The sequence below is a fragment of the Myxine glutinosa genome, chromosome 6 (assembly GCF_964187855.1).
Source record: "Myxine glutinosa chromosome 6, kmMyxGlut1.1, whole genome shotgun sequence".
In the NCBI taxonomy this organism is placed as follows: domain Eukaryota; kingdom Metazoa; phylum Chordata; class Myxini; order Myxiniformes; family Myxinidae; genus Myxine; species Myxine glutinosa.
Genome location: NC_136266.1, coordinates 10,484,558 through 10,500,909, shown reverse-complemented (window position 1 = coordinate 10,500,909; position 16,352 = coordinate 10,484,558). Strand labels below are relative to the sequence as shown.

The following is a 16,352-nucleotide window of genomic DNA, read 5'->3' as shown; positions in this document are numbered from 1 at the left end:
CCTCCCCCCATGCCCTCTCCCTCCTACACATTCCCGATGTCCCTGCTCTGAAATGTTGTGTTTGTGTGCTTCCCCTTCTCTCCCCATCTTGTCTCCCGCTCCCCTTTTTATATGCTTTGTTTGTTTGTCTGTTTGATTTGTTTGTGTGATAAATGTTAGCTCTTTCACGAGCCTCGATTATGTATACAAAATGAAAAAAGCATAACTAGCAACGGTACCCGCCCTATGGGCGAGGCTTCAATTGGGAGGCCCAAATGAAAAGGCTAAATATCAGAAATTGAAGGTTTTATTTTATTTTAAACGATTTATATAAACATTCGTTAAATCATATCACACGCAAATCATCAAAATCTAAACAGTATTTGTAGAATTTAAATAAAAGCCGCATCGCTGTTCATATCGGTAAATATTATTCCATCGTGTTTGGAAAAACTGGAAAATGGAAAATTGGAAAAATTGGGAAATTGAAAACAAATTGGAAAAACAATAAAGACTTTTACTCCAGGGGGTCCCAGGATTACCCACCCAAAATTTCGTTGCGATTGGTTCAGCCGTTTTTGCAGTACCTGGCAACAGACAGACAGACAGGCATTTGGTGAATTATAGTAAGATGCTCATGGTGGGACATTAGGAGACGGTGTATTTCTAACCAATCGAAATGTAGACCTGAGTAGACTCAAATCAACACACATACACACACATGGAATTCGCACCTGGAGTCCAGCAACATGTGATAAGTGCTCAGATGGAAATACAAAACGCATTCGCCTGATTGTTTCTCTTTCCATGTTCTATGAATTTTTGCACTGACCCTCAGGTCCGATTCTGCTCTTCTCTATAATGACCGCTCGGTTCTGGAAAACCATCACGTGAGTGCTGCGTATCATCTCATGCAGGATGGAGACATGGACATCCTGCTCAACCTGTCAAAGGATGACTGGAGGTGCTGTATTGTCTGGTGACAAATAGCTGCACATTTTTTTTTTTTTTTTTTTTGTATACTGAATCGAGGCTCGTGAAAGAGCTGACATTTACTTCACAAACAAATCAATCAGACAAACAAAATGTATAAAAAGAGGGAGCGGAAGACAAGAAAATGGGAAGCACACAAACACTTGAGAGCACACAACATTTAAGAGCAGGGAGATGTGTGGGAGGGAGAGGGCTTGGGGGGAGGAGGCGTGGGAAGGGGGGGGGGGGTGGGAGAAGTATAAAACACAAGGACACCATGGACTTCCAGGACAGAAGTTGGTATTTCAAAAAGTGGAATTGGTGTGAAATTATCGGGGATAGAAAAGATCAAGGTTTTGGATGGGGGAAGATAAGAGATGGTGGTGAACAGCTGTTTTAAAGACCTGGAGGGTGGAGTGGGATTGAAGAGAGTGAGGGAGTTTGTTCCAGAGGCGAGAGAAAAGAGGAATGAAGGAGTGAAGGTGAGCAGAGAGTCTTGATTTTGGCAGTTTAACCATAAGAGGGTTGCAGGCAGATCTTGTGCGACCTGTAGGAATATTTGCGGGACAGAGCCCAGAGAGAGCTGGGGGGGGGGGGGGGTGGGGGGGGGCAGGGCCAGAAAGGAGTCGGTAGAAGACGGAAAGACCACCAACCTGTCTGCGGTGAGTGAGTGAGAGGCCCTTGGAGTTAGCTTCATCGTGGGAGATTCCAATGATTCTGAATGCTTTGCTTTCAACAGCGTGAAGACGAGCTAGGTGTGAGGCAGGAGCACCAGCCCAGAGGGGAGAGCAGTATTCCATTGAGCTGCGGATGAAAGCCTTGTATGTGGTGAGGAGCTCAGGTGTGCCAAGGAAGGACTTCGCACGACGGAGGATGCCCAGTCAGCGACTGGCTTTGGAGGCCAGATTTGAAATGTGGTTTTCCCAAGAAAGATCATGGCAAATAGTGAGACCCAAAAGTTTGAGTGACAGAACTTCTTGGAGAGGATTATTCAGAAAGTAGATCGGAGGGTTGTCCAGTCGGTCTTTTCGGAGAGACATCGTAAGAGTGTGAGATTTGTCAGGATTGAAAGACATGTTCCACTTGTTTGCCCAGTCTGTGATTTTGTCCAGGTCTGCAGAGAGTGAGGAGGCTGCAGACTGCCGATCTGAGGGATGAGGAATGGAGCGACAGAGAGTGGAGTCATCAGCAAAGAGATAGAGAGGATTTTCAAGAGAGTCAGAGAGATCATTGATGAAGACCAGAAAAAGCACAGGGCCCAGAACACTGCCTTGGGGAACTCCAGCCTGAACAGGAAGAGGAGATGAGAGAAACCCATTCAGGGCCACACGTTGACTACGACTAGAGAGGAAGTCCGCCAGCCATGCGTGGAGATTTCCATGGATACCAAAGGAGGAGAGTTTGGTGAGCAGAGCGTGCCAGACTGTATCGAAGACACGTGATATATCGAGGGAGACAGCTCTAAATTCAGGGGGTAGAAAAGATCAAGGTTTTGGAAGGGGTTAGATAAGAGATGGTGGTGAACAGCTGTTTTAAATACTGGAGGGAAGAGTGGGATTGAATAGAGTGTGGGGTTTGTTCCAGAGGCGGGAGAAAAGAGGAATGAAGGAGTGAAGGTGAGCAGAGAGTCTTGATTTTGGCAGTTTAACCATCAGAGGGTTGCTGGCAGATCTTGTGCGACCTGTAGGAATATTTGGGGGACAGAGCACCGAGAGAGCTGGGGGAGCAAGCCCAGAGAGGAGTCTGTAGAAGACAGAAAGACCACCAACCTGCCTGCGGTGAGTAAGTGAAAGGCCCTCGGAGTTAACTTCATCGCAGGAGATTCCAATGATTCTGTAAACTCGAGTTGGTAGTTGTCAAGAATAAGACGATTATAATTTGGTTCAGGTCTGGATGCAGGTCCGGCCTAGCAGTGGGATAAACGTAAACTGTTCAGCCTGGTGGAGGTACGCGCTCTACCGAGTGTCGTATTAGTTCACCAAGTTACCGTTGAACCTCGTGTCACATTCCCCTTGTCCCACACAGCACATTCCAACATGGTACGTCACTCACATTGTCAAACTTTGCCTATTCGTTTGATGCACCTGTTTAAATTGAGGTTTTCCTAAGAAAACCTAAGGGATTTCTGTTTTTATGATTGATTCATCCTAATTGTTAGCTATTTCTTTTTTCAGAAGGTAAAACCTAAATTATCGATCAGTCCTTTTGTAACGTGGATAAGAGTTATTGATTTTATTATATTTTGTGATATGTTCTCATTTGCATTTAATAATGAGCTCTGGTGTGCCAAATGTCACAAGACTTAGATATGAACTCAGTGGAATTGAAATGTGTCTTCCTGTATGACTACCTCACCTACCCTTACTAGAGAGTTCCGTGCCCTCGTGGTGGAGATGGTGTTATCTACAGACATGTCGTCCCACTTCCATCATATAAAAACCCTGAAGAGCGCCTTACAACAACCGGAAGGGTACGAGGACCTCTGATCCGACTCCAAGCGGTTTCCCCTTTCTCGATGGTTTCACCTGGCTCACGTGCACTTTATTTATATATTTATTTAAAGTAGCTGTCGTGTACAATGCAGACAATAACACCCCACACATGAGCTCCATGTACACATGTCACAGTGTCCTCAATAGTTCAAGGAAGAGTCTTCAGCATGCAGTACTTATGACGTCACAGTATTGCTCATCATAAACAGATAACCTCTGTGCAGAAACTCCATAGTGCTGTAATTCGGTTCCAAGTACCGGCAGCTGATTGGTTGAAAAAAAACAGGTTGTCGCATCACTTCGAAATCCCGACAAACAAAACTCGCACCTTACATGAGAATCGGCAATTTCTGTGAAAAACGGCAATTGGCAGTAATGTAACGATGGTCCACAGGGAAATACAAGGAGCTTTAGTGCAGGAGGCCATTGACCCATCATGACCGCACTCCGCACTACATCAACACCACATTAGTCCAATCTATCAGTTTATCGACTCAATGTCTCTCGGGAGGACGAGCAGGCAGGAGAACAGTGGGAGATCTGAAGTAGGAGAAGTCTGTTCACATGAAACATGCAAGCTAACTGGTTACCTGGTCAACTTGTTTATAGTGCAAAAACTGCTACAAACACACACACACACACACACACACACACACACACACACACACACACACACACACACACACACACACACACACACACCTTTTATAACCCCTACATTGTGACCCCTACAAATACACACACACACACACACACACACACACACACACACACACACACACACCTTTTATAACCCCTACATTGTGAACCCTACAAATACACACACACACACACACACACACACACACACACACACACACACACACACACACACCTTTTATAACCCCTACATTGTGACCCCTAAAAATACACACACATACACACACACACACCTTTTATACCCCCTATATTGTGAACCCTACAAATACGCACACACACACACACACACACACACACACACACACACACACACACACACACACACACACACCTTTTATAACCCCTACAGTGTGACCCCTACAAATACACACACACACACACACACACACCTTTTATAACCCCTACATTGTGACCCCTACAAATACACACACACACACACACACACACACACACACACACACACACACACACACACACACACACACACACACACCTTTTATAACCCCTACAGACAAATGCAGACCAACCCCTCTCACGACAACTCAGCCTTTTTATAAGCTGTCACCGGATGAAGTGGGAACTGCAACAGTTATCAACCATAATTTCATCACATTCACCCACCAGTAAAGTTCCAGCAAGCCCGCATGATTATAAGGTATCTCTACGGCATGGAATTCATGAAACATCCGCCCCCCCCCTCCCCCGCCCCTACCATCCCAAGCGATACGGCCTACGACATTCTCGTCCAGCTCGAGTACGGTAGCGTGCTGTCCCTGGTAGCGGAACATTTGCTCGTGCGGTGTTTCATTAGTCGCCATACAGAATAAAGTTTGAATCACGTGTAAAGCCTCAGGCAAGATCTGAGGCCATTGATGAAGTCCCAATGATCACGTCCGCAACCCCATCTCCACAGCCTTCCAGACTACTCCATTAAATCGCTCTACATGTCCGTTCCCTTGTGGATTGTAAGGAGTAGTTCGACTGGTGACGATTCCCTGCTCTGCAAGGAAGGTCTTTACCTCCTGAGACATACAAGCTGTACCCCGATCCGAGTGGATAAAGGCTGGATACCCGAACAATAGGAACAGCTGACAGACACCGAATTACCATCGCAGATGACATGTCCGAACACAGAAATGCAAAAGGGAATCGAGAGTATTCATCCACAACTGTCAACATATAGTGAAGTGACCCCAAAGGTCCCTCAAAATCAATGCCTAGTCTCTCCCAAGGACGGCCGGCTTGAATCAGGGTTCCCGGCAACGGCTTGTAAAACCGAGGCTTTAGCTCACCGCACACTGGGCATGCCCGATATAATTGTTTGACATCGTCCACCGAGAAGGGCAAGTTGCGGCAGCGAACAAAATGTGCAAGTCACGTAACCCCAGGATGACACAATGATTTGTGTATGACCCGCAGGTCATCGGAGGTCATGCCTGCACAAACCGGTCTAGACAAAGCGTCAGCAGCCAGATTTTCGCGTCCAGGTCGTTAGACTATTTCATAGCAATAGTCAGCCAGTTCCACCCTCCATGTCGATATTTTCTCATTCTTAATGCGTTGTGCGTGCCGATGGTCATACATGAATGCAACAGACTGCTGATCTGTCATGAGATCAAACTTTTTGCCCAGAAGCAAATGTCGCCACCGCCTGACGGACTCCACAATCACGTACGCCTCCTTTTTGATAGCAGAATGTCAGCGTTCGCCCGGGGACAAAGTGCGGGGGAAAAAAAGCTACCTGCCGACCCCCCTGGGTGAGGGTCGCTGCAATCGCGCAATCCGAGGTGTCTGTCTCGACCAGGAATGGTATTGTGTCATCGATGGAAGTCATGCATGCCCCCATGATATTTTCCTTCAGATGTTGAAATGCGTCCTTGGCAGCCATCATCAGAGTAAAGGCTTTACAATCCACCAAAGGCCTAATTTTCTCCGAGTAACCTTGTACCCCCGGCTATAATGAGCAAATAGCCTTAAGGCACGCCTCAAGGACGCCCGATCACACGGAGCCGCCATCTCGAGCAAAGGCCGTCGGCGCTCGGCGTCTGGCTTTATCTCACCCCCGGTTACGGTGTACCCGAGGAGGTCAATTGTCTTCGTTGCATAGTGACACTTATCCTCATTGAAGGTCAGATTGTACTGTCGCACCACTGCCAAGAATTGTTTCAAGTTAGCATGCTGATCCTCCTGGGTATGTCCGCAAATAGTCACATTATCCACGTACATGAAAATGTCTTTTAATTGCTCTTTACCCACAATATCATCGATAGCGCGTTGAAAGCAAGTCACTCCGTTCGTCACCCCGAACGGTATGCGACGGAATTGATACAGCCGTTGTCCGGACTGGAACCCCGTATATGGCCTGTCCGACTCACATATCGGTATCTGATGATACGCACTTTTAAAGTCCAGAGTACTAAAGATGCGGTACTTAGCCACCTCCCACACTAAATCATCCATTTTTGGTAAGGGATACGCGTCTAACTGCGTGAATCGATTGATTGTCTGGGAATATTCGATGACCATGCGCTTTCGGTGGTTGTCCGTGTGCACGACGAGCACCTGGGCTCTCCACGGAGACCTACTCGGCTCTATAATACCCTCCCGTAGCAATCGCTTAGTCTCATCCGCAATATACTGAGTGTCAGCACGAGTGCACCATCGGGACTTTACAGTTTGTGGTTTACAATCGGCCGTCAGACGAGGGAAAAGAGGCGATGGTTCGATGGCCATTTTGGCCAGACCGCACACCGAAAGAGCATTCTCCACTTGACCAAATTGCATTTCTAACCGACCATGTCTATGCAGGAAATCGTGTCTGAGGAGCACGTCCGCACATAAATCAGGCATTATCATGAGTTTGACGTCAGGATACAACACATCGTTGACAACCAGGTTAAGTGTACACAAGCCATTCATGCGGAACCACAGCCCCGAAGACGCCAGGTAGATCCAATGTGTGGTTTGCCCCACGGTCCATCTGTGTCGCTGCACCAAGGCTTGACTGACATAGCTTGTACTACTTCCGGTATCCACCAGCGCGTCAGCCGGCTTTCCCTCCACGGGCACGAGTAGCACAGCATTTTGCAGACTGCGTGATATTCCTGGGTCCCCGGAGCGCGAACAGCGTGAGGTGTTGGTTCCTGCGAGAGTCGTGCGCTGTGTCTTGGCCACGCGGCAAACCTTCACAAAGTGACCTTTCCGGCCACAATTATGGCACAACGCATCTTTCGCAGGACATAATGCCCGTGCATGCCGTTTATTGCCACAAAAATAGCATTTTGCATTCTCCGAAGAAGAAGAAGTGGCGGCGGCAGCGCTCAAACTCTCCTCATCCACAGCCGGCAGCACGGCGGCTGATACTGGAGCTGCAGCGGGAGATCGTTCAGGCGTGAGAGTCGGCTCCGTGCGAACCTCGGCCATAGCCCCCGTAGTTATGTAGGGGCGGCTGTACGCCTCCGCACAAGTATGGGCCAGTTGCAAGACGCGTGCCTGCTCGAACGCTTCCTGAAGTGACATAGCAGTTTTCTCAAGCAATCTTACCCTTATGGCCGGCGAAGCGATGCCTGCCACAAATGCATCACGCATTAGATCATCCGTCGACTCTGCGACCATTCGCGGTTCCATCATGCAATCCTTGCCGAGTCGTCTCAACTCCTGTAGGTCTTGTTCAAGACTCTCTGACGGATCCTGTCATCGAGTCGCAAGCATGTGGCGACCATACAAGGTGCTTCTTGGTTTTACATAGATGACTTTCAGGGTCGTTACGGCGGTCTCATACGAGTCACAATGAGAGATGTAATCATAGACAGTGTCGCTCACATGGCAGGTCATTATCGAGAGCTTTTGCGGCTCGGAGAGGTCCGGCACCACGGAGATATAGTTCTGGAGGGAACTATACCAATGTCCCCATTGGCTGGTGGCATTCGTTTCCTGGGGATCCCCACAGAACGTCTCGAGTTGTAGAAGCTTGTCCATGGTCCTCAAGCAGAGATAGAGTGACGGAGATAGAGTGATGGAGAGAGAGTGACAGAGAGAGTGTGTGACAGAGAGAGAGAGTGATGGAGATAGAGTGACAGAGAGAGAAATTGTAGGAATGATGGACGCATCCCAAATTACATCCTGTATGGTGAGCTCCAAAAATGCACCAACACCAAGTTGGGTGCCAAAAACTCCACGACGACAATATCCTGAAAAGAGACCTTGACAATTTCAAGATTGAGAAAAGTAAGTGGGAATAACTTTCAAAGGACCACATCTCCTGGAGGCCCGCTCTTCGCCAAGGAGCAAAAATGCAATGAAGAAACACATGATGGATGAAACGAGAACGAGAATCAAAACGACAAACCTTGGTGGAACAAGGGGGCATAGCACAACCATGAAATATCCTCAAGGATTTGACTGATTAGCCATACAAACACAACAACCCAACAGCCATTTTAAGGCCATTTTCCCTGCAAGAGCGGGGGTTAGCCTTGCGGTCCCCATGACAATCTTCTCCATTTTGCCCTATTTTCTGCATCTCCCCTTGTTAATGCCCTTGCCCGCATTTCTTCTTCCACCATCTTTCGCCAAGTCTTTCTCGGTCTTCCCCGTCCTCTACTTCCTTCTACATTCATTTCCATGATTCTTCTCAACCAGTCACTTTCATCCTTCCTCAACACATGACCAAACCATCTCATACAAACATTATTAGCCATACAAAATTAGATTAGCCATTAGATTAGCCATACAAACAAGAGGGAGAATTGCTGCTTTGGCATACATGTCCCCTACTGGTCCCAATACATGACCCTACTGGCCCGAATACATGTCCCCTACTGGTCCCAATACATGTCCCCTACTAGTCCCAATACATGTCCCCTACTGGTCCCAATACATGTCCCCTACTGGCCCGAATACATGTCCCCTACTGGTCCCAATACATGTCCCCTACTGGTCCCAATACATGTCCCCTACTGGTCCCAATACATGTCCCCTACTGGTCCCAATACATGTCCCCTAATGGTCCCAATACATGTCTCCTGCTGGTCCCAATACATGTCCCCTACTGGTCCCAATAAATGTCCCCTACTGGTCCCAATACATGTCTCCCACTGATCCCAATGAATGTTCTTGTTCCAAGCACTCGGCAATTGTGAGCTATATACAGAAAGACAAATTATTTTAGGTGGGATGGACAGACGGAGGGACAGAGAGATGGAGAGCAAACCTATAGTCACCTGTGAAACCGGTAGGGGACAAATACAGACTTGGCATTTAATATGCAATTTTTTTTTTCCTTGACTTGGGTTTACTTTCTGAACTCAGTATATCAATCTGGTGAGTTTCTTTTACGCTTCGGTGATGTCTTTGTTGAAAGAACCATGTCACTGATTGTCTTTCGCAGCAAGAAGTCAATAACAGGATTATATCACAGGTGGCGTGACAAAATGTAAGGACAGGTACATTTGACGATTGGTTTCACAATCGGGTATATAAGGGTGGTGGCGTTCTGTATTAGTGGAAAACAACTGCTGCACGTCTACAAAAGTTATTGCCGCTTCCTCTGGACATGGTCCGTCAACTTGACAATGCTGTTTGTCATGGAGTGGTGGCTTTACGAAATTCTGGCATGAAACAGCGTGCTATTGCTCGGCAGTATGGCATCACTCAAGGTCAGGTGTCAAAGATCCTGAAACGAAATGCTCAGAGGGGTGTCCCTACTCCAATACCGAGGCCAGGACGTCCACGCAGAACCAAAAGGAGAGATGATCGCCAGCTGCACCGGTTAGTCCGCAATGGCCGTACCAAGTCAGTTAATCGGCTTAGGGCTGAGTGGCAGCAACTGACAAATGTGCCTGTATCCAGAAGGCTAGTCAATCAACGACTGGTTCAAGCAGGCTATCGTGCCAGGCGTCCACTGAGAAAGCCACGCCTGACCAGACAACACAGCCAGCGCCGATTGCAGTGGGCCAGAGAGCACCGTCAATGGCAGCCAGGACACTGGAATCACGTGACCTTCAGTGATGAGTCTAGATTTCTGGTCTATCGTCAAGATGGCCGCGTCCGAGTGCGCAGACAAGTGCATGAAGCCCACAACGAAGATTGTATAGTGCCAAGAGTCCAAGCTGGAGGTGGTGGAGTGACCGTTTGGGCTGCTTTTCATGCAGGGGGCAAAACTGACCGGGTTGTTCTGAATGGAAACCTGAACCAGTTCAAGTACAGGGCCATTCTGGAAGAAACATTGCTTCCATTTGCTCATGCAGCCTTTTGAGGAAACTTTGTCTTCCAAGATGACAATGCACGGCCTCATCATGCTCGCATGATCCAACACTTTCTTGCTGACCGTGGTGTAGAGCATATGGAGTGGCCTGCCATGTCCCCGGATATGAATCCGATAGAGAACTTGTGGGCAGAATTAACGCGTCAAATCAACCACTTGGACCAGCAGCCGACCTCTGTGCGTGAATTGCAGTAGGCTATTGTCACTGCATGGCAAGCGATTCCTGTCCAAACCTTGGCAAATCTCGTGATCAGCATGCCTCGACGTGTACGTGCTCTCCTGAATGCTCGTGGGGGTTACACGAAGTACTGAACTGTAATTTTACTGTCCGTAATCCCAGTCATAATTTAGCTTTTGTTTTTGTTGAAATTTTTTTTGGCTAATGTGCAAAATAAAGAGATACTTCTGGAAAACGTACAGAAGTTTATCACAGTACTGTCCATGAATTGAGTTCGATATCAGTTTACATCACTTTCAAGGATCAATTTATTTGCTTCGAAATGTCAAATGTGGTTTTTGTTTCTGTTAAAGGTCACATTAACAAAATCTAGAATAATTTCAACATAATTCCAATGAACTTTTGGTTCTAAGTCATCTTGAAAAGTAAGTTCACCCCCACAAAAAAATATTCCATATTAAATGCCAAGTCTGTAAATGCAGAAATCCAAGTCTCTGACGACATCATCCAACGCGGATATTGCCTGCCAACCCCTCGGGTCGACTTAGCACCAAAACCAATGGGGTCCATGTATGCTGAACCCGCTCTATGACAAATTTGTCCTCCGTCACATGTGGTGACAAAAGCTGGACACAAATTTACACAGGATTCACGTCGCAGAAAACCCAACTTGCCCGCACTGCAGCACAACTACACACACCCTTCCTCGTCTCCATATGCCATACATTCACTCAACACTACCAATCCTTTAACACTACTACAAACACCCTTCCTAGTCTCCATATGCCCCACATTCACTCAATACTACCAATCCTTTAACACTACTACACACACCCTTCCTAGTCCATATATGCCCTACATTCATTCAACACGACCAATCCTTTAACACTACTACACACACCCTTCCTAGTCTCCATATGCCCTACATTCACTCAATACTACCAATCCTTTAACACTACTACACACACCCCACCCAGTCTCCATATATGCCCTACATTCACTCAACACTACCAATCCTTTAACACTACTACACACACCCTTCCTGGTCTCCATATGCCCTACATTCACTCAATACTACCAATCCTTTAACACTACTACACACACCTTTCCTAGTCCATACATGCCCTACATTCATTCAACACGACCAATCCTTTAACACTACTACACACACCCTTCCTAGTCTCCATATGCTCTACATTCACACAACGCTACCAATCCTTTAACACTACTACACACACCCTTCCTAGTCTCCATATGCCCTACATTCACTCAATACTACCAACCCTTTAACACTACGACACACACCTTTCCTAGTCCATATATGCCCTACATTCATTCAACACGACCAATCCTTTAACACTACTACACACACCCTTCCTAGTCTCCATATGCCCTACATTCACACAACACTACCAATCCTTTAACACTACTACACACACCCTTCCTAGTCTCCATATGCCCTACATTCACTCAATACTACCAATCCTTTAACACTACGACACACACCTTTCCTAGTCCATATATGCCCTACATTCATTCAACACGACCAATCCTTTAACACTACTACACACACCCTTCCTAGTCTCCATATGCCCTACATTCACACAACACTACCAATCCTTTAACACTACTACACACACCCCACCCAGTCTCCATATATGCCATACATTCACTCAACACTACCAATCCTTTAACACTACTACACACACCCTTCCTGGTCTCCATATGCCCTACATTCACTCAATACTAACAATCCTTTAACACTACTACACACACCGTTCCTAGTCCATATATGCCCTGCATTCACTCAACACTACAAGTCCTTTAACATTACTACACACACCCCACCTGGTCCATATATGTCCTACATTCACCAACACTACAAATCCTTTCACACGACTACACACACCCTTCCTAGTCCATATATGCCCTACATTCACTCAACACTACCAATCTTTTAACACTACTACACACACCCTCCCGAGTCTCCATATGCCCGACATTCACTGAACACTACCAATCCTTTAACACTACTACACACACCCTTCTGAGTCTCCATATGCCCGACATTCACTGAACACTACCAATCCTTTAACACTACTACACACACCCTCCCGAGTCTCCATATGCCCGACATTCACTGAACACTACCAATCCTTTAACACTACTACACACACCCTTCTGAGTCTCCATTTGCCCGACATTCACTGAACACTACCAATCCTTTAACACTACTAAAGCGCGATGCTGCGCACGCTAATGCTTACGCAAAGAGCAAGCGGACAACGCGGTTCATAAAAGAGTCTTTATTCAAAGTACTCAAACTGCAGCACTCCTGCTCAGGGCTGCGCGCTCCGCGTATATCGTGAGGCCACGCCTCTCTCCCTGGCGTGGCCCATCCCCACTTGGTGTGCGGGGTGATGTCACCGCGTCAGTGCTTTCGTGTCCGCCACACGCGCCCCCCCAGAATCCCCGCGCACCTGAAGGGTCAGTTTGCGGGGCAAACGGATGACCCGGCCGAAGCGCCCCCTGGCGACTGGCGGCGTCTGGGATGCAGGGATGCCATCTGGGATGCCTCCGGCAGCAGGACCGGGGGGCGGCGTGGCGGCGGGGCTGGGCGTTGCCGGGGGTCCGCCCGCAGGGGGGCGGCCCTGACGCGGGGGTCGGGCCACTGGCGGTGGATGGTCCATGTCGAGGTGGGCCGGCTTGAGGCGGTCTACAGAAACGCGGTCAGGAGTACCGCCGATGTCCAGGGTGAAGTGCTTCGCCCCGGTCTCCAGCACGCGGAAAGGCCCGTCGTACGGGGGCCGCAGTGGTGTCCGGTGGGCATCGTGGCGGACAAAGACGTACTTCGCCGTGCGAAGCTCCGGGGCGATGTGCGTCGGTGGGTGCCCGTGGCATGCCGTTGGCACCGGGGCGAACCTCTGGGCGGTCTCTTGCAGAGCGGAGCGCTGCTGTGCCGCGGACCATGGTGCCGTGGAGTCGGGGAGGAACTCGCCCGGCACCCGCAGCGGTTGCCCGAAGACCAACTCCGCCGCGGATGCGCGCAGGTCCTCCTTGGGCGCCGTCCGGAGGCCCAGCAGGACCCAGGGGAGCCTGTCGACCCAGCCGCCGTCGCGGAGGGTGGCCCGGAGCGCGGCCTTCAATGAGCGGTGAAATCGCTCACACAGGCCGTTAGCCTGGGGGTGGTATGCCGTGGTTCGGTGCAGCCGGACCCCGAGCCCCTGCGCGACCGACCCCCAGAGCTCCGAGGTGAACTGGGGGCCGCGGTCGGACGAGATGTCTGAGGGGGCGCCGAACCGGGCGACCCAGGTGGCGATGAAAGCCTGCGCGACGTCCGCCGCCGTCGTCGACGCCAAGGGCACGGCCTCCGGCCACCGGGTGGTGCGGTCCACCATGGTGAGGACATGGGTGAAACCCCGCGAGGGGGGCAGAGGTCCCACCAGGTCCACGTGGACGTGGTCAAACCGGCGTTCCGGCACCGTGAACGGGGCCAACGGGGCCTGGGTGTGCCGGTGCACCTTGGCGCGCTGGCACGCGAGGCACGTCCTGGCCCAGCCGCGGACGGCCTTCCGGAGGCCATGCCAGACGAACTTGTCGGCGATCAACCTTTGGGAGGCCCTCACGCCCGGGTGGGACAGGCAGTGGATGGCGTCAAACACCTGGCGCTGCCAGCCCGCGGGCACGATGGGGCGAGGACGCCCGAGGGAGACGTCGCACAAGAGGGCCGCGCCTGCGCCGTCGAACGGCACCTCGGTGACACGGAGGCCCGTGATGGTGGTCCGCAAGGCCTGGACGTCGGGGTCAGCGGCCTGGTCCGCTGCCATCCGGGCATAGTCGATGCCGAGGTGGACTGCGTGGGCGACGTCCCGGGAAAGGCAATCCGCCACCGGGTTGTCCTTCCCCGCGACGTGCCGGATGTCCGTCGTGTACTCGGACACGGCCGAGAGGTGACGCTGCTGCCGGGCCGACCACGGCTCGGTGACCTTGCCCATCGCGAAGATCAGCGGCTTGTGGTCGACGAAGGCCGTGAACGCACGGCCCTCGAGCAGATGGCGGAAGTGCCTGACCGCCAAGTGAAGCCCGAGCAACTCGCGGTCGAAGGTACTGTAACGGCGTTCGGGCGGGCGAAGCTGCCGGCTAAAGAACGCCAGCGGTTGCCAAGCTCCACGCACCCATTGCTCGTGCACCGCGCCCACCGCGTAGTCCGAGGCGTCGGTGGTGAGGGCGATCGGTGCATCGGGCGCCGGGTGTGCGAGAATGGTGGCATTAGCCAAGGTGAGCTTCGCGCCTGTGAACGCCGTGTCCATCTCCTCGGTCCAGGTAACGTCGCCTTTGCCCGGCTTACCTCGGAGAGCTTTGTGCAGGGGGCGCAGGAGCTGGGCGATACGGGGCAGGAACCGATGGTAAAAGTTCACCATGCCCAGGAACTCCTGCAGCCCTCTGATAGTGCGGGGGCGCGGAAACCCCTTCACCGCCTCCACCTTGGCCGGCAGGGGGACGGCTCCGTGCCTGGTGACACGGTGCCCCAGAAAATCGATTATGGCGGCGCCGAACCGGCACTTTGCGGGGTTCACAATCAGGCCATGCTGGCCCAGGCGTTCGAAGAGCGTGCGGAGGTGGCGTAGGTGCTCTTTGCGGGACGCGCTGGCGACGAGGATATCGTCCAGGTAGACGTAGACAAAATCCAAGTCGCGCAGGACGCTGTCCATCAGTCGCTGGAACGCCTGAGCCGCATTCTTCAGAACGAAGGGCATCCGCAGGAACTCGAAGAGTCCGAATGGCGTGATGACCGCAGTCTTCGGGACGTCCTCTGGCCTGACGGGGACCTGATGGTAGCCGCGTATGAGGTCCACCTTCGAGAAGAAGGACATGCCCGCCAAACGAGCGGAAAAGTCCTGAATGTGGGGGACGGGGTAGCGGTCGGGGGTGGTGGCGTCATTGAGACGGCGATAGTCCCCGCACGGTCGCCATCCCCCGCCGGGCTTCGGCACGATGTGCAGCGGCGACGCCCAAGCGCTCTCTGAGCGCCGAACGATGCCGAGTCGCTCCAGGGTAGCGAACACCGCTTTTGCCACCGCCAGCTTCGTCGGCTCGAGGCGGCGTGCACGGGCGTAGACCGGTGGCCCGACGGTGGGGATGTGATGGGCCACCCCGTGCTTGACGGCCCCCGCCGAGAAGGTGGGCCGCGTGAGGGCCGGGAAGCCGGCGAGGAGGCGGGTGAATGCGTCCGCTGCCGGAAGCGTACAGACCAACGTCGCCGGAACCGAACCGTTCGGCAAACCGCTTGGCAAGCCGCTCGTTGAGCTGCTCGAAGAGCTGGGCAGCGCACAAGCGAGCGAGCTGAACGTCTCGGCCTGGACAAGACGTCTGCTCTTTACGTCGACCAGGAGCCCATTAGCGCACAGGAAGTCCGCGCCAAGCAGTGCCATGGGCACGTCGTCGGTGACGAACGTCCATCGGAAAACCTGCCCTCCGAACCGCAGAGAGAGGCAGCGTTTTCCGTACGTACGGATGGGCGTCCCGTTCGCGGCAAGCAGCGCGGGGCCCCCGCCCGCGGCGTGCTTGTCTGACGTGCCGGCGGGAACGACACTCACCTGCGCTCCCGTGTCGCACAGGTAACGGCGCCCGGATAAGGTGTCCGTTATGAACAGCAGGCTGCTCGAACGGCCGGCACTCATCGCCACTATTGAGCGCCGGCCCGGGCGTTTCCCGACCTGTTGAAGGAGCATGGCGGATGACATTGCCGAGCCTCGTGGCCAAACTT

At 51.4% G+C, this 16,352-nt stretch overlaps 1 protein-coding gene across 1 annotated transcript in view; it reads left to right on the top strand.

Annotated features, from left to right (window-relative positions):
• Positions 1-16,352, top strand: part of LOC137429577 (dual specificity calcium/calmodulin-dependent 3',5'-cyclic nucleotide phosphodiesterase 1A-like) — a 234,385-nt gene that overhangs the window by 161,279 nt on the left and 56,754 nt on the right. Inside the window, exons 8-9 of the mRNA XM_068119595.2 lie at positions 818-943; positions 3,320-3,421. Coding sequence (XP_067975696.2) covers positions 818-943; positions 3,320-3,421 — 228 coding nt within the window. The remainder of the gene's footprint in view (positions 1-817; positions 944-3,319; positions 3,422-16,352) is intronic.